The 22,283-nt window shown below is 36.9% G+C and overlaps 1 protein-coding gene across 14 annotated transcripts in view; it reads right to left on the minus strand.

Moving 5' to 3' along the window:
* SYNE1 (spectrin repeat containing nuclear envelope protein 1) overlaps positions 1–22,283 on the minus strand; it is a 536,476-nt gene that overhangs the window by 398,632 nt on the left and 115,561 nt on the right. For all 14 annotated transcript variants that reach the window (XM_077149294.1, XM_077149293.1, XM_077149295.1 and 11 more), the window contains exons 4-5: positions 8,042–8,137; positions 2,666–2,749 (exon numbers count right to left, since the gene is read on the minus strand). In XM_077149294.1, coding sequence (XP_077005409.1) covers positions 2,666–2,749; positions 8,042–8,137 — 180 coding nt within the window. The remainder of the gene's footprint in view (positions 1–2,665; positions 2,750–8,041; positions 8,138–22,283) is intronic.

A 22,283-nucleotide genomic window follows, 5' to 3' on the forward strand; every position in this document is an offset into this window, starting at 1 on the left:
TTAGATTATTCCTATGGTGATGTGACCTTGCCCATTGAAGGTGGATCTTAATCCTTTTACTAGAGTCCTCTATGAAGAGAATACAAGGCAGAAAGGGCTCAGAACTGATACAGAGAGCAGATGCACAGACACAGACATTTGAAGATGCAGAAGGAGAATGGCCCAGGGGAAGCCAGAAAGACCCAGAGGAGCTGAGAGAGCCATTTGAAATGAGAAGACAAGAAAGAGGGACAGCAGACATCACCATATACCTTCCCATGTGAGAGAGAAACCCCGGACACCATCAGCTTTTCTTCAGAGTCAAGATATCTTTGTCTGAATGCCTTAATTCAGATATTTTTATGGTCTTAGAACTGTAAACTTGCAACTTAATAAATCCCCTTTGTAAAAGTCAATCCATTTCTGGTATATTGCATTCTGGCAGCTTTAGCAAATGGAAACACATTCTAATATAATAAAAGGATATCAATTGCAGTGTAGTTTGTGTTTGCAAATATTGGAAACAACCCAAATGCCCATTCAGAAAGAGTGGGTTGAAAAATTACAGTGCATCCAGCCAATGGAATAGTATGTAGCTGTAAAAAAAAATAATGAAGAAGATTTCTATGGATTGTTTTGGAGTGATTTCTAGGATAAACTATTAAATGAAAAAACAAAGTACAAAAGAGTATCTATAGTGTGCTACACTTCATGTAAGAAAGGAGACATATGAAAAAATACATCTATCTGTTCATCTGTGCAAAAGAAATACAGATAAATCAGAAACTAAATGGGTTAGTTACCTATAAGTGGGGAAGGGTACAAAAGGAGGGGGAAAGAAGATAGTAGGAGGGGTGAATACTGAGTGATACTTTTCTTAGTATAGCTTTTACTCTTAGAACCACAGGAAGGTTTCATATACCCTAACATAAATAATAAGTCAACCACCATGTGGGAGCAACCCAAAATGGAATCCAAACAGTAACAAATAAAACTAATTAATACAAATGAATAACATAATCACATGAAGGATTTGGGAAAGAAATGACCTAACCCAAGTAAATTTGAAAAGCAGTCTTTGGACCGGATGCTGCAATGCAAGAGAACTGCAGAATACTGTACTCTAGTGAGTAATCTGTTTTTCAGACGTATAGATGAGTTACTCCAAAACTACTTTATGTGTATACTAGGGTTGAACAAATAAGTGACTGTATTATAGATAAATGAGAGCCAGGTTTTTCAGTGTCAGAGAAAGAAATCATGAGTAAGGATGATTTACTAGACTAGAGCTAGAACGAACCCTGTGGTGTTGGATTGGAATCAAAGGTATCAGATTGAAGTAATATCATGTATATATGTATATGGAGAAAGAGAAAGAAACAGAGAAATAAACATAGATAAGTGTGTATAAATAGGCTAGTATACATACATATTTCCTTGCTCTGGCTACTGAAAGAGCCTAGAAACAATGACACCTCATTAGCAATGAGCATACCAGTGCCCAAATCTTGGTTTCCACATACCATTCTCCAATAAAAGGAATGAAGGCTCCTTGGAGAAGTCATTGATTCTAGGCCTCAGGCAAGGAAAATACAAAATATGCCTGGCATATCTGTTATTCTCGAAAATAAGGAAATGCTTGAAAAGGGTAAGGTCAAGTCAAAAGGACACAGGATCCAACTTCAACAAGCTCTAAATGGCCAAAGTTGAAATAATTTGAGGTAGAAAACACTAGCAATAATAGTACTGGATTATAACTATGGTATAAAATAAATATCATGAGCCCATACTAATATAAATAAACAATTTAATAAATATACAAAGAAAGAAGAAGGGACGTCACTTCCTCACAGAAGAATTCCAGTTAATAATTGTAGAAGGAATGAGAAAAAGTTAAAAGTCACTATTAGGCAGTAGTAATAATTGCTAAAGACAAAATCCACTAGTCTATGCTAAAATCAGTTTGAAGAGAAGCAGAAAATTAGCAATGTCAAGTATCTCCCCTGAGATATTTATTAATCATAAAAGGAAAAACTGTAAACTTTACCATGGGGAAACATGGAAGACACCACCTAAACCAAGCGACCAAGGCAAACAGCAGCAGTAATGAGAACATCCTATAACCACTAATAGGACACGCACCGAGAAAACCACATCACATCACTGTCTTGGAATTCTTGTCAAATGTATAATCTCAATCTAATAACAAGGAAACATCACATACACTAAAGCTGAGAGACATTCTGCAAAATAACTGACGAGCACTTATCAAAAGTGTCAAGGTTGCAAAACACAAGGTAAAAACGAGGAACTATCAAAGAGGAAAAATGCAATGTGTAATCTTGAATCGGATCTGGAACAGAAAAAAGACATTAGGGGAAAACTGATGAAACTCAACCAATGTCTGTACTTTAGTTAATAGCACCATATCATAAATTTCTGATTTTGATAATTGAACTATGATTTCATACGCTTGTAGCATTGGGAGATGCTGTGTGAAGTCTATACACGAGCTCTCTGTACTGTTTCACAACTTCTTTTGTAAATCTAAAATTATTTCACAATAATTTTGTATGTCTACATCGTACAGATTATATGCAGTTATTTTCTTCCCATAGTCAATATATAAAACATGAGTGTGGCAATGTCTTCTTTTTTAAGTGTTTTGTTTTCATTTCTCTCTTACCTTCCTTCCTTCAAGGAACTTTAGTGCTGTGCCAATATTAGCCACAGCATGGATGCGCCTCATACGGCGTCCTTGTTCACAGGGCTGAAAGACGGAAAAAAGGTATAAATCAAAATGCACAAGTTTAAAAGATAAAATCTATTTCAATGGAATATACCTGAAGAATATTCCAGAAAAACAACCAATATCACTCATTTTCTAATAAAGGTTAGCAAAAACATGAAGCATTGTTATCCCTGCATTATTCTGCAGATGTGCTTACTCATCCATTCTCAGCTTATCTATTAATGTTAAGAGATTTGGTTAAGAGCCAAAATTCTCAAAACTCATATGTTGACTATTGAGATTGTCACCCCTTTAAGTTAAGAAATAGTTACATGAAAAGTACTCTTGGTCATTCATCCTTTTTTCTTTTTTTTAGACATATCAACATGCAAGGATAGCGATAACAGCATTTCTCAGTCTAAATGGCCAAAAGACATGACGCTTATGTGCCAAGGCTAAGAAATAGGATCATGAGGATGAAACTGGAATAACATTTTGTGAAATGTCATTCACAAAATTTTATGTTCTGGAACATGCATTCTCTCAGTTACCTTGTGGCTGCTACTAATAATTTACTGTGCACTTTCTATGTGCCATGCTGTTAATGTTAAAACTTCAAATAATTTTAATGAACTGGATATTATTAGCTCCCTTTACGTTTGTAGGAACTGAGAAAATAACTGAGGTTAAGTAACTTCTTCAAGGTTACATAGCAACTGGTCTCTTTCCTGTGACCCTATAAATCCAAATAATCTCTCATTAAAGCTCAAAACCAAGTATCTTCTAATTTCCAATTAATAGTGCATCAGGTAATCGTTTAAACAACTATTTTAAATGGAAGATATTATTCCACTTTTAATTTTTAATTTATTCTTTACTAAGACCACTAATGTGCATGACACATTCTCATCATTGGTCCATGTATAGCCACTTTAAGGGAGTAATTTAATAATTATTCCCTGTGATGTAAAAGGCATCCATGAAGCTACCAACTAAATCACAACTACACTGTCAAACTTACGTTCACAAGCTGTAGCCCTCATAACTATCACCATTCCATCTTCCTACCTCTCAACACCTGAAATCCAATCCAATGCTGTACTTTTAAATGGTTTTATTTCATTTATATACATTCCTAAAAGTGATGTTTATTTTAATTTTATGTGAAAGGTATCATTCTTGATCTTTTCAGACTTACTTTTTGATGTAATTTTATATTGCTAACATCTGTCCATTCTGTATCCTGCCACAGCATTTCATTTTGACAACTATATAATTTGCCATGCATCTATTCTTATTCTGATGAGAATCTGAGTTATTTCAAGGTTTTTGTTTTTGTGATCTGTGCTGATATGTTTACTTGTATGCATCTAAATTTTTGTCAGGTATAAAGACTCTCTCTTGCAATATACCTAAAAATGTAATTGCTGGGTCAGAGGAAATGTGACTTTTGAACTTCTAATGTAATGCCCAACTTTTCCAAAAATTTGCACTACTTTTCACTCTCATCAATAATGCAAAAATAACCCTGTAGATTCATACCCTGCCCAACACTTGGCATTGATACATTTCTTTTAAAAAATTAAATTGAATGTCTGTAAATTGTTCTTTCATTGTGCTCTTCATTTGCATTTCCCTAATCAACAATTATCTGAACATCTCTGCATCTGTCCATCAGTGTGTTTCTTCTGTGAAATTCCCGTTATCCTGTTCATGTTGCTTGCCCCATTTTTCTGTTGGGTTGTTTGTAACGCACACTGCTTGGTAGATGTCCTGTATATGTTCTTTACATAAGCCTCTCTCAAAACTTTTACCAAATGAACTGTAAGTATCTTCAACCAATGTGTAGCTTCTTTAATCACTTTCTTGAAATGTCTTTTGATTTAAAATATTCTTAATTTCAAGACAGTCAAATATACCAATCTTTTCTTATATAGTCAATATTTGTGCCTTATTGAATGACCCCCTATCCTAAGGTTTAATAGTTATTCATCTATATCTTTAAATAAGAGTTTAAAATTTATTTTGCCATTAATCCCTAGTCTATGTGTATTTGATTTTTGTATATAGCAAGAGAGGCGGTTCCAATTTAACCATTTTCTATTAGGATAATAGAAATGTTTCTCCTTTCTACCCACCCCAATCTGACATCCATCTCTGATGTATGAAATTCCATTTGTGCCTTGGTCTACCCTTGGACTCTACTGCATCTGTCACTATGTCCATTCCTATACCAACACCACCCTGCTTACATGATACAGTTTCACTTTAAGACCTGATATCTTATAGGGAACATACCTTCCCTCTGTTTTTCTTCTTCAGAGGTATCCTGGCTAAGTGAACAAGATATAAAACTTCTATTGTGTTGTCCCATTACATATTTGCATCTATTTTTACACAATTTAACCTTCCCCACAAGGCTGCAAGCTCTTTGAGGGTACAGACCACGTGCCATTTATCCTTGTTTCCTTTGAGGGCACAATAGGGACTTCAGAAATATTAGTCCAATCAGGAGTCAGTAGACAATACTGTCTATAAATTCTATAACATATGAGTGATGACTAACAAAGTCACCTGGGGACTTTGAGGTCACGTTTAGGGGCCTTTGAGGCTCCAGATTTCCTAAGCACTAAAATATCCACGGTTCACTTTTAAGTAAACAGGTAGGCCTCTCTTAAATGCAAAGTGCTATAGGGTCTTAAAAAATGCTTTACAGAAGACTAGTAGAATAGGTAAGTAATAAGTTTCTCTATAGTCCTTAATCTCCATTCATATTGCTTCCATTATTTCTAATTTTTCAATGTCAGTTCCTCGCATTATCAAAAAAATCCTGAAGTGCAAAATTAAATTTAGCGTTCCTATGTTTATGTGTGACTAAAGATATATAATCACTGACCCACTTAAAGAGTAAATGTTTACAAATAATAATCAAGGGATGTAGAGAAATCCAAGAATAATATTTATTAAAGTTACTCTCTAAGCCTGGGAGTAAAATCATAGACTGGAGAGTCAGTAGATTGCTAGAGGGGACTGAGATTATGCGATTCCACCTTTACCCTGAACCACTGGCAGTAAAGGGGATAACTAAGCCTTTAGGCCACATTTCCCAGAGGATTGTGGTCAGAGTCAGAGTCCTGGGCTAAGAAACGTGACAGTAAGTACAATGTCCTACTCATCAGATGATTATAGAATTCCTGAACCATGTTGAAGCTCCAGAGGGAAATGCTCTTGCCCACATTCTCCCTTCAAAATGCTATAATGAGATGCCTGGGGATGCTCATTCCTTGCTTAAAATAATGTGTTTCATCTTTCTAAGGTTCTGAACCATAGTACGCACATGTTTGAAGTTAAAATAACCACTGCCGAGGTTTACTTGTCATTTCCGCATAACTGTGTAATACAGAATCTTGAGGGGCTCAATATAAATAAATAAACAACAGTGGTTAAATTGGAAACTGCCCCTCTATGTCTCAGTGCCCCACTGTTAAATGAGGACCCTGAGATTCTTTCTAAAATCCTTCTAGCTTTAAGAGCCTATATATCTGACTATGCCTGAAGAAGAAGAGTACTTCAAGAGATGGATTTCTTAGGTCAGACATATATATACTTTTTTTCTAGAATTACTTAGCTTCACAATTAAATTTCCATCAAGATTTCTATATACTATTGGCCAAGTAGAATGGCAGAATTGTTTTGATACTTGGAATGAGAGAGGTACTTCTTGACTATCCATTGAAATTGTAATGAAGACTCCGTATCCTCTGAGTGAATAATGTAATTCAGGAGGATATACAAAGATGGGCAGTTATATCAGGCAAGCAAGTATTTTATAAATATATATATGTATATATAAATATGTGTTTATATTATAATAGTTTTATATATATATATATATATATATACACATATTTCATTCAATTGACTCTGGCATCCTGATGTTGATACAGATTATTCAGCTCAAGTATATGACTGTAATCTCCAAATTGGCTGGTCACATAGGTCTTTGTTAGAGTTCCACAAAAGCAGAACCTGAAACAAGGACTTCGGTGTACATAGTTTATTGGAGGATGTGGTCCCAGGTTACAGAAACAAGGATGCAGGGTGAGTCAGAGAAGGGGACAGGCCAATAGAGAGAGTGTTACAGAGCTGGTTACCACTGTGGATCACTGGAGCTCAATCCCACCTGGGACCCAGTGAGGAACTCTTTGGGGGCATTTGTAAAATATGCCTTGGATGTGCCTCTTTTAAAAATGAATGGCTGGGGCAACCATTCAGGGATTCTCGTTTCCATTCGTTGAGGTTCTTTGGGACCTTGAGATCTCCCACACTCCAGGACTGCCTTGTGGACTTGTGGCTTTGGGAAAAGCCCTGAGGCAGAACCCCAGAGACCTGCTCCCAGTGCTTGAAGTGAGATGTTGTCAAAATGTAGGGAAATATCCACCACCCTGCAACTGGAATCAGAGGTGAGCTGAGATGGAACATGACGCACCAAAAACTACGATATGCACCAAATTAGACAGAGCTACACAAAATTATTATCAATTTGTATGTTCCATCAAACAAGCCTTTTTAAAACGTTATTTTGAGGATCTTGTGTCTCTCATCTTACACATTATTCTCAAGATTATTTGCTGAGCTCTTTTTTTCAGTTACGGTAAATATCATTTATAAATAATTCAGATTTACAAACTACTTGCTACTCTACTGCTCTAAAATGAAGAAACACAAATAAGCAAAAAATACATATTTTATTATTCAAGTAATGTAAGAAAATGAATTCTATAGCTCACCGTCAAGGCTGCTTTTTTCACTCTGCTGATTCTGCTGCACATAAGAGCAAACGACTCTGAGTGTGCTATTTCCCTGTTACGAATGATTGATGGTGGTGGGTGTCAGCAAGATCATCAGAAATGCCACCCTGATTTCAGGCTCAATTTTCAACAAACTATAAATGCACAATATATGGACCAGAGAGCCTGCTCAAACGGAAAGCAAACAGCGCCAAGTGAAGCAGATTAATTTGCAACTAATCTTCCTGGGTACCCTGTAAAAATGCTGTAGTTGGCCTTGTTGGTTCCTGATGGAGCTTTCTGCTCTTCCTCATAAGGCTGCCACTACCAGACATATGCTTGAAATCCACAAAACATGTGCAGGAATGAGAAAGAAAGTGAGCTCCTGGCTCCCAGACGTGTGATGTTTCCTTTGTGTTACCAACTACCAAGGAGCAGAACTTTCTCTTAAATGGACAGCTCTCCTAAATCCTCAACCTCACAAACCCCAAATTCCACACAGGAATAATCTGACCAGTGTAGTCACAGAAAACAACCTCACCAGTTTCTGCCCAGACAGGACCTCCAGGAGGGCGAGCAGCTTAACACCATCTTTCATGTCTTCGAAAAGATCATCTACTGCCATTGGGGGTTTTCTCTGTAAAACCGAAAAAAGGAATAAATGCAAAAAAGAAAAGAAAAATGCTTTTCTCTCACTCTCCTATCTTCGCTGCTCATTGTGGTGAAATGCATGGGAGGAAATTCTTAAATATCTTTGTTCTTTATTTTCAATCTGATTGGCAATTACCATTTGATAACTGCAAGGAGAAAGACAGTCCAACTGGAGATAAAATTTAGCATTAGAAAACCTCAGGAGATTTACTACGTGTGTTTTAAATAATGCCAGCTTCTTTCTAGGAAGCAGGTTTTTAACAAGGATGGGATAGTGCAGGCTTAGGGAAGGAAAACATGGCACCATCCAACCGCAAGATAGGAGACGGTTTAAAACACCACCCAACAACAGAGCAGAAAGTGCCCGACAAACAGAGACCAACCCCAAATTTCAAGGTGCAGCATTTCTAGGGGACAATCTCACCAGGGTGGTCTCGTATGGCAACACTGTGTTAGCACAGCCAAGACTGACAGATTTCATCCACCTGTGAGTTGGCTGGCTATGCTGTGTTCCATTACCTGGTGAATCTAGCAAACCTCTCAGAGGTGACTTTGAACTCACGGAATCATTAGCAAAGAGTACAGGCCGATGAGTGGAAATTCATCACTACTACAAGAAAAATAAGCCAAAGCCCCTATTCAATAAATGGAGGATCTTTTCCTTTTATGAAGGCCATTAAAATAATTAATATATTGGGATTCAATTGACTACACCTTGAATTAAGGTCTGTTGTAGAATAGAGTAAAGAAAGTAAAGTTCTTTACTTTCAGAACAAAGTAAAAAGCAATGACACTTCCATCGATGCTTAACAGAGGCTAGACCCACAGATCTTTCACAGAATCAGATTTTTTCCACTTATCCCCTGGGTTCAAGCTCCAAAGTTTTCTGATTCGCAATGAATCATACAAAAAACTAAATTTTGGATTCCTGACTTTCAACTGTCTTTTTTCTATAAAATCATATGTTCTATTTAGAGACCTTTAATCACCGGATTTTCTCTAAAATGTAACTTCGTTCTCTACCCACTGATATGTAGCATTTTTATTTCTCTCATGACTGCACGAATTGGAGTCTCTGAATGGTACCAGTTTAATTTTAAATGCATTTTCCTCTCTTTATAAAATGAACAGCTGAACACATCTTGTTCATATGCCGTGAAATACACGTTCAAAAATAACAGAGTTTTCATTTTTAATCTTTCCTGTTTAAAGTCTACCATTCATGCTGCTTACTTACATGGCAAAAATGTGAGAGCTTCTTTATCTTCTAAACACATAAATAATACAATTCAGAATAAAATAAATCATTACAAAAAAATGAATCATTACAACAAAAACTATTTGGTGTGATAAGAAATCATAACTCTTGCATTGGCTTTATATAATCATTAAAAACTCAGTGCATTTAATCACTCAGTGTTCATTTGCATCCTAATAATTCAAATGAAGTAAATTAATGAGGGTAACAGTTCATAAATATGTGCTATATTCAGTGAACAAATGCAAATGCACTTTTCCTTGTATTGTTTTATTCTCAATATAAAAGAGTAAACAAAAGAGGAAATTCCCCAGAAATAAAGATTTTGAGATCTGATCATTCTGTCTTTAAACACACATAAATGTCTGTCATTTTGAAGAACATTTTCCCTTGCCCCTTCATCTGCCTCTCCTGCTTGACCTTTTGTCTCTACTCATGTTCCATCTGCACCTCCTCCTTCCCCTTCAGCTGCTACAACACTCCTGGAACTGATCTTCAAATCAGCAGTGACCACTGACCATTGGCTTCTGTGCATTGGGCATGGCTGATGCCGTCTTTCCTGGACCTGCTCTTCACCAAAGTTCTTTGAGGACCCAGGCTGGGTCACAGTTCTCTTTTTCTTCTCTCTTTCCTTTCTTTCTAACTGTGGTCATTCACCAAACTCATTTCTGTGTCCTTTGTTCTTTTTTTTTTTTTTATAATTTTTTTTTTAAATAATTTTTTTTTATTAATTAAAAAAAGAATTAACAAAACAATTAGAAATCATTCCAATCTACATGTACAATCAGTAATTCTTAATAACATCACATAGTTGCATATTCATCATTTCTTAGTACATTTGCATCAATTTAGAAAAAGAAATAAAAAGACAACAGAATAAGAATTAAAACAATAATAGAAAGAAAAAAAAACAAAAAAAACAAAAACAAAAAACCTATACCTCACATGCAGCTTCATTCAGTGTTTTAACATAATTGCATTACAATTGGGTAGTATTGTGCTGTCCATTTCTGAGTTTTTATATCCAGTCCCGTTGTACAGTCTGTATCCCTTCATCTCCAATTATCCCTTCTCTTTTTTTTTTTTTTTTTTAATTAACGGAAAAAAAGAAATTAACCCAACATTTAGAGATCATACCATTCTACACATGCAATCATTAATTCTTTTTTTTTTTTTTTCACATTTTTTTTATTAATTAAAAAAAGAATTAACAAAACAATTAGAAATCATTCCAATCTACATGTACAATCAGTAATTCTTAATAACATCACATAGTTGCATATTCATCATTTCTTAGTACATTTGCATCGATTTAGAAAAAGAAATAAAAAGACAACAGAATAAGAATTAAAACAATAATAGAAAGAAAAAAAACAAAAAAAACAAAAACAAAAAACCTATACCTCACATGCAGCTTCATTCAGTGTTTTAACATAATTGCATTACAATTGGGTAGTATTGTGCTGTCCATTTCTGAGTTTTTATATCCAGTCCCGTTGTACAGTCTGTATCCCTTCATCTCCAATTATCCCTTCTCTTTTTTTTTTTTTTTTAATTAACGGAAAAAAAGAAATTAACCCAACATTTAGAGATCATACCATTCTACACATGCAATCATTAATTCTTTTTTTTTTTTTTTATTTTTTATTTTTTATTTTTTTTTTCACATTTTTTTTTATTAATTAAAAAAAGAATTAACAAAACAATTAGAAATCATTCCAATCTACATGTACAATCAGTAATTCTTAATAACATCACATAGTTGCATATTCATCATTTCTTAGTACATTTGCATCGATTTAGAAAAAGAAATAAAAAGACAACAGAATAAGAATTAAAACAATAATAGAAAGAAAAAAAACAAAAAAAACAAAAACAAAAAACCTATACCTCACATGCAGCTTCATTCAGTGTTTTAACATAATTGCATTACAATTGGGTAGTATTGTGCTGTCCATTTCTGAGTTTTTATATCCAGTCCCGTTGTACAGTCTGTATCCCTTCATCTCCAATTATCCCTTCTCTTTTTTTTTTTTTTTTTTAATTAACGGAAAAAAAGAAATTAACCCAACATTTAGAGATCATACCATTCTACACATGCAATCATTAATTCTTAACATCATCACATAGATGCATGATCATCATTTCTTAGTACATTTGCATTGGTTTAGAAGAACTAGCAACATAACCGAAAAAGATATAGAATGTTAATATAGAGAAAAAAATAAAAGTAATAATAGTAAAATCAAAACAAAACAAAACAAAACAAAACAAAAACCTATAGCTCAGATGCAGCTTCATTCAGTGTTTTAACATGATTACTTTACAATTAGGTATTATTGTGCTGTCCATTTTTGAGTTTTTGTATCTAGTCCTGTTGCACAGTCTGTATCCCTTCAGCTTCAATTACCCATTGTCTTACCCTGTTTCTAACTCCTGCTGAACTCTGTTACCAATGACATATTTCAAGTTTATTCTCGAATGTCCGTTTACATCAGTGGGACCATACAGTATTTGTCCTTTAGTTTTTGGCTGGATTCACTCAGCATAATATTCTCTAGGTCCATCCATGTTATTACATGGTTCATAAGTTTATCTTGTCTTAAAGCTGCATAATATTCCATCGTATGTATATACCACAGTTTGTTTAGCCACTCTTCTGTTGATGGAGATTTTGGCTGTTTCCATCTCTTTGCAATTGTAAATAATGCTGCTATAAACATTGGTGTGCAAATGTCCGTTTGTGTCTTTGCCCTTAAGTCCTTTGAGTAGATACCTAGCAATGGTATTGCTGGGTCGTATGGCAATTCTATATTCAGCTTTTTGAGGAACCGCCAAACTGCCTTCCACAGTGGTTGCACCCTTTGACATTCCCACCAACAGTGGATAAGTGTGCCTCTTTCTCCGCATCCTCTCCAGCACTTGTCATTTTCTGTTTTGTTGATAATGGCCATTCCGGTGGGTGTGAGATGATATCTCATTGTGGTTTTGATTTGCATTTCTCTAATGGCCAGGGACATTGAGCATCTCTTCATGTGCCTCTTGGCCATCCGTATTTCCTCTTCTGAGAGGTGTCTGTTCAAGTCTTTTTCCCATTTTGTAATTGGGTTGGCTGTCTTTTTGTTGTTGAGATGAACAATCTCTTTATAAATTCTGGATACTAGACCTTTGTCTGATATATCATTTCCAAATATTGTCTCCCATTGTGAAGGCTGTCTTTCTACTTTCTTGATGAAGTTCTTTGATGCACAAAAGTGTTTAATTTTGAGGAGTTCCCATTTATTTATTTCCTTCTTCAGTGCTCTTGCTTTAGGTTTAAGGTCCATAAAACCGCCTCCAGTTGTAAGATCCATAAGATATCTCCCAACATTTTCCTCTAACTGTTTTATGGTCTTAGACCTAATGTTTAGATCTTTGATCCATTTTGAGTTAACTTTTGTATAGGGTGTGAGAGATGGGTCTTCTTTCATTCTTTTGCATATGGATATCCAGTTCTCTAGGCACCATTTATTGAAGAGACTGCTCTGTCCCAGGTGAGTTGGCTTGACTGCCTTATCAAAGATCAAATGTCCATAGATGAGAGGGTCTATATCTGAGCACTCTATTCGATTCCATTGGTCGATATATCTATCTTTATGCCAATACCATGCTGTTTTGACCACTGTGGCTTCATAATATGCCTTAAAGTCAGGCAGCGCGAGACCTCCAGCTTCGTTTTTTTTCCTCAAGATGTTTTTAGCAATTCGGGGCACCCTGCCCTTCCAGATAAATTTGCTTATTGGTTTTTCTATTTCTGAAAAATAAGTTGTTGGGATTTTGATTGGTATTGCATTGAATCTGTAAATCAATTTAGGTAGGATTGACATCTTAACTATATTTAGTCTTCCAATCCATGAACACGGTATGCCCTTCCATCTATTTAGGTCTTCTGTGATTTCTTTTAGCAGTTTTTTGTAGTTTTCTTTATATAGGTTTTTTGTCTCTTTAGTTAAATTTATTCCTAGGTATTTTATTCTTTTAGTTGCAATTGTAAATGGGATTCGTTTCTTGATTTCCCCCTCAGCTTGTTCATTACTAGTGTATAGAAATGCTACAGATTTTTGAACGTTGATCTTGTAACCTGCTACTTTGCTGTACTCATTTATTAGCTCTAGTAGTTTTGTTGTGGATTTTTCCGGGTTTTCGACGTATAGTATCATATCGTCTGCAAACAGTGATAGTTTTACTTCTTCCTTTCCAATTTTGATGCCTTGTATTTCTTTTTCTTGTCTAATTGCTCTGGCTAGAACCTCCAACACAATGTTGAATAATAGTGGTGATAGTGGACATCCTTGTCTTGTTCCTGATCTTAGGGGGAAAGTTTTCAATTTTTCCCCATTGAGGATGATATTAGCTGTGGGTTTTTCATATATTCCCTCTATCATTTTAAGGAAGTTCCCTTGTATTCCTATCTTTTGAAGTGTTTTCAACAGGAAAGGATGTTGAATCTTGTCGAATGCCTTCTCTGCATCAATTGAGATGATCATGTGATTTTTCTGCTTTGATTTGTTGATATGGTGTATTACATTAATTGATTTTCTTATGTTGAACCATCCTTGCATACCTGGGATGAATCCTACTTGGTCATGATGTATAATTCTTTTAATGTGTTGTTGGATACGATTTGCTAGAATTTTATTGAGGATTTTTGCATCTGTATTCATTAGAGAGATTGGTCTGTAGTTTTCTTTTTTTGTAATATCTTTGCCTGGTTTTGGTATGAGGGTGATGTTGGCTTCATAGAATGAATTAGGTAGTTTTCCCTCCACTTCGATTTTTTTGAAGAGTTTGAAGAGAATTGGTACTAATTCTTTCTGGAACGTTTGGTAGAATTCACATGTGAAGCCATCTGGTCCTGGACTTTTCTTTTTAGGAAGCTTTTGAATGACTAATTCAATTTCTTTACTTGTGATTGGTTTGTTGAGGTCATCTATGTCTTCTTGAGTCAAAGTTGGTTGTTCATGTCTTTCCAGGAACCCGTCCATTTCCTCTAAATTGTTGTATTTATTAGCGTAAAGTTGTTCATAGTATCCTGTTATTACCTCCTTTATTTCTGTGAGGTCAGTAGTTATGTCTCCTCTTCCATTTCTGATCTTATTTATTTGCATCCTCTCTCTTCTTCTTTTTGTCAATCTTGCTAAGGGCCCATCAATCTTATTGATTTTCTCATAGAACCAACTTCCGGCCTTATTGATTTTCTCTATTGTTTTCATGTTTTCAATTTCATTTATTTGTGCTCTAATCTTTGTTATTTCTTTCCTTTTGCTTGCTTTGGGGTTAGCTTGCTGTTCTTTCTCCAGTTCTTCCAAATGGATAGTTAATTCCTGAATTTTTGCCTTTTCTTCTTTTCTGATATAGGCATTTAGAGCAATAAATTTCCCTCTTAGCACTGCCTTTGCTGCGTCCCATAAGTTTTGATATGTTGTGTTTTCATTTTCATTCGCCTCGAGGTATTTCCTAATTTCTCTTGCAATTTCTTCTTTGACCCAGTCGTTGTTTAGGAGTGTGTTGTTGAGCCTCCACGTATTTGTGAATTTTCTGGCACTCTGCCTATTATTGATTTCCAACATCATTCCTTTATGGTCCGAGAAAGTGTTGTGTAAGATTTCAATCTTTTTAAATTTGTTAAGACTTGCTTTGTGACCCAGCATATGGTCTATCTTTGAGAATGATCCATGAGCACTTGAGAAAAAGGTGTATCCTGCTGTTGTGGGATGTAATGTCCTATAAATGTCTATTAAGTCTAGTTCATTTATAGTAATATTCAGATTCTCTATTTCTTTGTTGATCCTCTGTCTAGATGTTCTGTCCCTTGATGAGAGTGGTGAGTTGAAGTCTCCAACTATTATGGTATATGAGTCTATTTCCCTTTTCAGTGTTTGCAGTATATTCCTCACGTATTTTGGGGCATTCTGATTCGGTGCGTAAATATTTATGATTGTTATGTCTTCTTGTTTAATTGTTCCTTTTATTAGTATATAGTGTCCTTCTTTGTCTCTTTTAACTGTTTTACATTTGAAGTCTAATTTGTTGGATATTAGTATAGCCACTCCTGCTCTTTTCTGGTTGTTATTTGCATGAAATATCTTTTCCCAACCTTTCACTTTCAACCTATGTTTATCTTTGGGTCTAAGATGTGTTTCCTGTAGACAGCATATAGAAGGATCCTGTTTTTTAATCCATTCTGCCAATCTATGTCTTTTGATTGGGGAATTCAGTCCATTGACATTTAGTGTTATTACTGTTTGGATAATATTTTCCTCTAACATTTTGCCTTTTGTATTATATATATCATATCTGATTTTCCTTCTTTCTACACTTTTTTCCATATCTCTCTCTTCTGTCTTTTTGTATCTGACTCTAGTGCTCCCTTTAGTATTTCTTGCAGAGCTGGTCTTTTGGTCACAAATTCTTTCAGTGACTTTTTGTCTGAGAATGTTTTAATTTCTCCCTCATTTTTGAAGGATAATTTTGCTGGATATAGGAGTCTTGGTTGGCAGTTTTTCTCTTTTAGTATTTTAAATATATCATCCCACTGTCTTCTAGCTTCCATGGTTTCTGCTGAGAAATCTACACAAAGTCTTATTGGGTTTCCCTTGTATGTAATGGATTGTTTTTCTCTTGCTGCTTTCAAGATCTTCTCTTTCTCTTTGACCTCTGACATTCTAACTAGTAAGTGTCTTGGGGAACGCCTATTTGGGTCTAATCTCTTTGGGGTGCGCTGCACTTCTTGGATCTGTAATTTTTGGTCTTTCATAAGAGTTGGGAAATTTTCAGTGATAATTTCTTCCATTAGTTTTTCTCCTCCTTTTCCCTTCTCTTCTCCTTCTGGGACACCCACAACACGTATATTTGTGCGGTTCATATTGTCCTTGAGTTCCCTGATACCCTGTTCAAATTTTTCCATTCTTTTCCCTATAGTTTCTGTTTCTTTTTGGAATTCAGATGTTCCATCCTCCAAATCACTAATTCTATCTTCTGTCTCTTTAAATCTATCATTGTAGCTATCCATTATTTTTTCTATGTTTGCTACTTTATCCTTCACTTCCATAAGTTCTGCGATTTGTTTTTTCAGTTTTTCTATTTCTTCTTTATGTTCAGCCCATGTCCTCTTCATGTCCTCCCTCAATTTATCGATTTCCTTTTTGAAGAGGTTTTCCATTTCTGTTCGTATATTCAGCATTAGTTGTCTCAGCTCTTGTGTCTCATTTGAGCTATTGGTTTGTTCCTTTGACTGAGCCATATTCTCAATCTTTTGAGCGTGGACAGTTATCTTCTGCTGCTGGCGTCTGGGCATTTATTCAGATTTCTCTTGGTGTTGGACCCAGCAAGGTTGTAATATTTTTCTGTGAAATCTCTGGGTTCTGTTTTTCTTATCCTGCCCAGTAGGTGGCGCTCGTGGCACACGTTTGTCTGCGGGTCCCACCAGTAAAAGGTGCTGTGGGACCTTAAACTTTGGAAAACTCTCGCCGTCCTGGGGGTTCGCTAGCCGAAGCGGCTTGAGCCGGCCCTCGGTCCGAACGCAGGGAGGGTTGCTGGTCGCCGTAGCCAGGGAAAGATCCCGTCCGAATTTCCTAGTCGGCCCTGGGCAACAAGCGTGGCGGGAGGGCGCCAGCGGCAGCAGCCCGCCCGAGAGAGTGCACGTTCCCCGGGAGTCACGGGGTCACCGTTCTCCGCGACCTGGGGGTTTCCGATCCAATTCTCTCAGTTCGTCCGGGGGCTGCGCGTGGTGTGGGCGCCAGCCGTCTTTGTTTCAGGGGACCGCCTCTCCAATTCTCCCAGCCGGCCCGGGAAGGGGGAAGGGAGTAACTCCGGCCGCTTGCCACCCCGCCCGGTAAGGCCTGCGCGCCTCGGCGATCTCACCCGAGCTGCTTCTCTCAGCCAGCCAGCCGTTCCAGGATGGGGTACGCTGTCTTTTTTATCTCTGTTGTGGCTTTGGGCGCTTTCTGTATCGTTTCTACTCCCCTAGTAGGTGTCCTGGAGAAGAAACTAAGATCCGTGCGTCTTACTAAGCCGTCATCTTCCAGGAAGTCTGTGTCCTTTGTTCTTCATAAAATTTCTTCCAGATACACAAATGAAGCTTGAATCTTTCCTTCCAGGTAAGTGTCTTCTTCTGAGTGCTGTTGATTCTTCCTGGCAGAAACTCAATAAACATTGGACTCACTGACTGACTGAGTGAATGAATGCAGTTTTCCAAAATTTTTTATCCTTCGTATGCTCTGGTGCCCATATTAATGGTTCTCAAACTGAGGTATGTAGACTATGAGTAATGACAAATGCTCTACAGTTTCTAGGCATTCTACAGACTGCAATGCAATACAGAGATGAAAGGATCTCGTTTCTAAATGTTTCATTCACAGTAGACACTCATTCAATACTTGTTGAATGAATGATGAAGTTTCTAATCTATGCATGGAAAGAAGAGCAGGTGGTTTCCATTTCAAGAAGACAGAGACCCACAAAACTCTCATTTTCCTTTCTTTCCTTTTGGCAAATAACTAGTCAATTTTCAAGAATCAGTTCATATATAATCTTTTTCAGTTCTCCAACTCAATCACTTTTTCTGCCCTAAATTCATTGCTCAGACTACAATGATCACATTGCATTGGAATTAGTATATACGAATCAGTGCCCTGAGCAGTCAGATCATGGAGCTTCCTGAGGACAACAATGAAGTTGAACTTAGCTTTATGTAACGAATCCCTGACACAGTGCTTAGCAATAGTCATTGTAAACACGTAGATACTGAATGAAACATCAATTGTGATATGTGGCTCATGTGACCATGGGGATTGGCCAGTTCAAATTCTGTTCCTTCAAGTAGAGACTCATTGGAGGCACTGAATTTCCCAGAAGCTGCTGGCTGAAGTTGGGATAGAAAGTCTTCATTCTGATCACTGAAACTCTAAGTTCTTGCTTAAGACCTCCAATTGATTGAATGAGGACACTCCTCTCATTGTTGAAGTCAATTTATCTCTTTGTTGACTGCAGATGTCATTAGCCATAGAAGTAATCAACTTACTGATGATTTAAATCCATGAAATACCTTCACAGTAATTATCAGGTCAGTGCTTGCCTACCAAACTATTGGACACTATAGCCTAGCCAAGTTGACACATGAACTTAATCTTCACTTACTCCATCTTCAAATGCAAGGAGTCCAAATTGCAGAAGGGTCAAACCATCAGTCAAGGTCACACAGATAGTAAGTGACAATACTGGGACCTGAGCCCAGGTTTATTCGACTTTGACAGACCTTGTTAGATAGTGTTTCAGTTGGCTAAAGCTCCCAGAATACAAGATGCCAGAAATGAATTGGCTTTCACAAAGGGGATTTATTAAATTACAAGTTACAGTTTAAGGCTGTGAAAATGTCCAAATTAAGGTACCAACAAGTGGTTACCTTCTCAGAGGAAAGGTTGCTGGAATCTAGGATCCCTCTATCACATAAGAAGGCACATGTCAATGTCTGCTGGATCTTTTCGCCAAAATGTCTCTATGGGTGCTTTTGTTCTCCAAGCATGTGTGTCCCTCCAAAACGTCCCTCTCTTAAAGGACCCCAGTAAATGAATTAAGACCCACTTTGAATGGGAGGGATCACTTCTCCTTGGAAACAACCTAATCAAAAAGTGCCACCCACAATTGGATGGGTCACATCTCCATGGAAACAATTTAATCAAAAGACCCCACCTATAATAAGTCTGCACCCATGAGATCAGGTTAAAGTGCATGGCCTTTCTGGGGTACATAACACTTTCAAACCAGCACAGACAGGAAGATTAGTATAAAAATGAAGGTTTTAAAGTTAACTTTTTGCTGAACAAGATATATATCTATAAATGTTATTTTTATTTTAAATCAATAAAAAAATATATATATTGAGAAATTGAAGTGCCTGCCACTCTACAAGAACAAAAAAATTTTTAACAAACTGTTGCTTTTAAAAATGGTTACAAGAAAGACTAAAAAGCAATAATGGAAGCATTCTGTATATAAATATGCAATGGCATAGACACAAATTAGTTTGACTCCTACTGTTATGGAATGAATGAAATCCCCTACAAAAAAACATGCTCAAATCCCAACCCCTGGTCTTGCGAATATGAACTCATTTTTAAATAGGAATTTTGAAGGTATTATTAGTCAAGGTATGGCCAAATTGAATAGGATAGCCCTTAATTCATTTTGGCTGCAGCCTCTATAAACAGAGTCAGTTTGAGCACAGTAGTAGAAAACAGCAGGAGACAGATGGTCATGTGGTGGAGGCATAGGTTGAGTTATGGAATTCAAGCCTCCACAAGAATGCTACAGACTTCAGAGAAAGCATGATCCCCGACATTTTAATCTTGGACTTCTAACCTACAAAACCATGAGACAATAAATTTCTGTTGTTTAAGTCAACAGTCTATTGTACTTCATTACAATAGCCCTGGAAAACTAAGACCTACACCATGTCTTCCAATGGTCCCATTTGTGCCACATCCAATTGCTTCTTAGAGCTGAGTGACCAGAGCTGGCCCATCACAATTTCTACTTGGATCTAGAAGATGGATGGAACCACGTCATCTCTTGGCGAGAACCTAATGAGAAGTATCACCAGGTCCTGACACTCTGGTTCAGGCTTTCTCTAGGCTGGGGTTGTCACTGAAGGTGGGAGTCCCAAGACTACCTTCAGGGTCAAGGATTCTCTAGAAGAAGTCCCAGGATTTAGAAAAGTTATGTTTACAGTTAAAGTTCACTACAGCAAAACTATATGGATTAAAATCAACAAAGGGAAAAAGCGCAAGAGGCAAAGCCCAGGAGAAACCAAGTACAAGCATTCAAGTGAACCAGGGGAGTTGTAAGGGGATGTTCTTAATTCTCTCAGCAGCTATTTGTGACAGCAAGTGCAAAATACAGCCAACCAGGGAAGTTTGCCTATGCCTCGGTGTCTAGGGTTTTTATTGGGTGTCAGAATTGGAGGCATGTAGCTATGCAGACACCAGAAACCCACGTTTCCCTCCAGCAAAAACAGGTATCTGCCATGAATAGCATTTTTAGGATAAACTTATTTATTCAAATTGGCTTGACCCAAGGCTTCAGGCATACAAAACAAAACACTGTTATGTTAGACAGAATGTTCCAAGGACCCAGAGTTCATCTCTTAGGAGGCAGCTAAGGGCTATTCCTGAACATGAGCCTTTCTTTGAATTCTGCAGGTTTAAGCAACTCAGGCCTTCTGAGTTAACCCTTTCTTGCCCAGCTGGCTTTTCCTTCTATAACTTGAGTCAATCAGTCTTATTTCAACAGCTCTCCCTTTTTTATTAAATCTTCAAAAGTCTGTTTTTTTCACTTGCAACAAAATGAAGGACATGCATGTCTACTTTGTTATTTGTTTGCAAACACTGTCCTACGTGTAACAGTTTATATTTCTGTGCCCTCCAAACCTTAGCCAATGATGAGATTCATATAAGTGACTAAAAATAAATTATTTTTTGATGAGAGTGTGCATTTTCAAGAGAGCCTGACTTTACTTTATGTAAGAAGATACTTCATTAACTTGTGGTTAATTGATATGGATAAATTAAGAAGGTGAAAGCAGCTGAATATCACAATAAACAAACACAGGCAAATAAATAAATAAATGAGTAGAGCAACTTCATATAGACAAAAAATGCCTACATATCCAGAATTATAAAAATTCAAATTGATTGATAATATTTTTATCATTCTCACTTCTGCATTAATAGGACAGTCACATGCTTATCAATTAAAGTGAAAGAAGATTTGGTTGTTAGATGGAAATCAGTTTTGTGAAAGGATACAAACATACTTCCACCAGAGATATTAACAAAGCTGCCTTCTGGGCAATGTGTAAGGAGGTGCTAAAGCAAGGAAATATGTTAAAAATGATTACCCTTGAAACCTCTATGCATAGAAGGGCCAATGGCTTCTAGAAGCAGACAGCCACCAGTTCAGGAATAGATAAGTTTCAGGTAGGAACTATTTCATAGGCTGAAAGGCAGACTTAGTTTGCCAGGACTGCTACGTTAGATATCAGACACTGGCTGGTTTAAGCAAAAGGAATTTATTGTTGCATGGCTTTGGAGAGCAGATGTCCTAATTCAAGGTGTTGGGAAGGCCATGATGTCTCACAGAGTCTATACTGTTCTAGTGCTGGCTGGCTGCAATCTTTGGGGTTCCTTGGCTCATATCTCTGCCTCTGCCACATGGCCATCTTTACCTGGTTTCTTCTGGCCTCTGGCTCCTATTGGCTGACTATGGCTGAATTTCCTTTGCTTAAAAGGTTGCCATTCATATGGACTAAGGTCCATGCTAATTCACTTTGGCATCATCTAAATAGATTCTTGAATAGATTCTTCCTATTTGCAAATGAGTCCACGCTTTAACCACTAATAACATCTTTAAAGATTCTGCTTTCAAACGGGACAGGAATGCAGGGTGAGTCATGAGCATGCCTTCAAGGGGCACCTGATTCAATCACCAACAGTAGTATGTGGGGAATTATTCCATCCCAGGACCAGTCTAGAGTTCTTCCATGCTTTGATGGTTATCTAATGGGTGGGAGTGATGTGCCGGACAACAGGAAGAGTGAGAAGACTGGGAAGGGAAAAGTGACCAGCAGATGCAAGTGAGTGAACTTCCCAAAGGTTGGCGAAGAGCCCGCCACAGTAAAATATCTGACAATGCCAAAGTAGCCTTGGACCAGGTCACTAAAACATGATTATACCAACTGACAGTAGCCAAATAAAATTAATTCAATGTCTAAAAGGTCTTGTCATTCTAATAAAGATATCTACTTATAGCCAATAGCTCCAGAGATGAGGTGAAATTA

The sequence above is a fragment of the Tamandua tetradactyla genome, chromosome 2 (assembly GCF_023851605.1).
Source record: "Tamandua tetradactyla isolate mTamTet1 chromosome 2, mTamTet1.pri, whole genome shotgun sequence".
NCBI classification, from domain to species: Eukaryota; Metazoa; Chordata; class Mammalia; order Pilosa; family Myrmecophagidae; genus Tamandua; species Tamandua tetradactyla.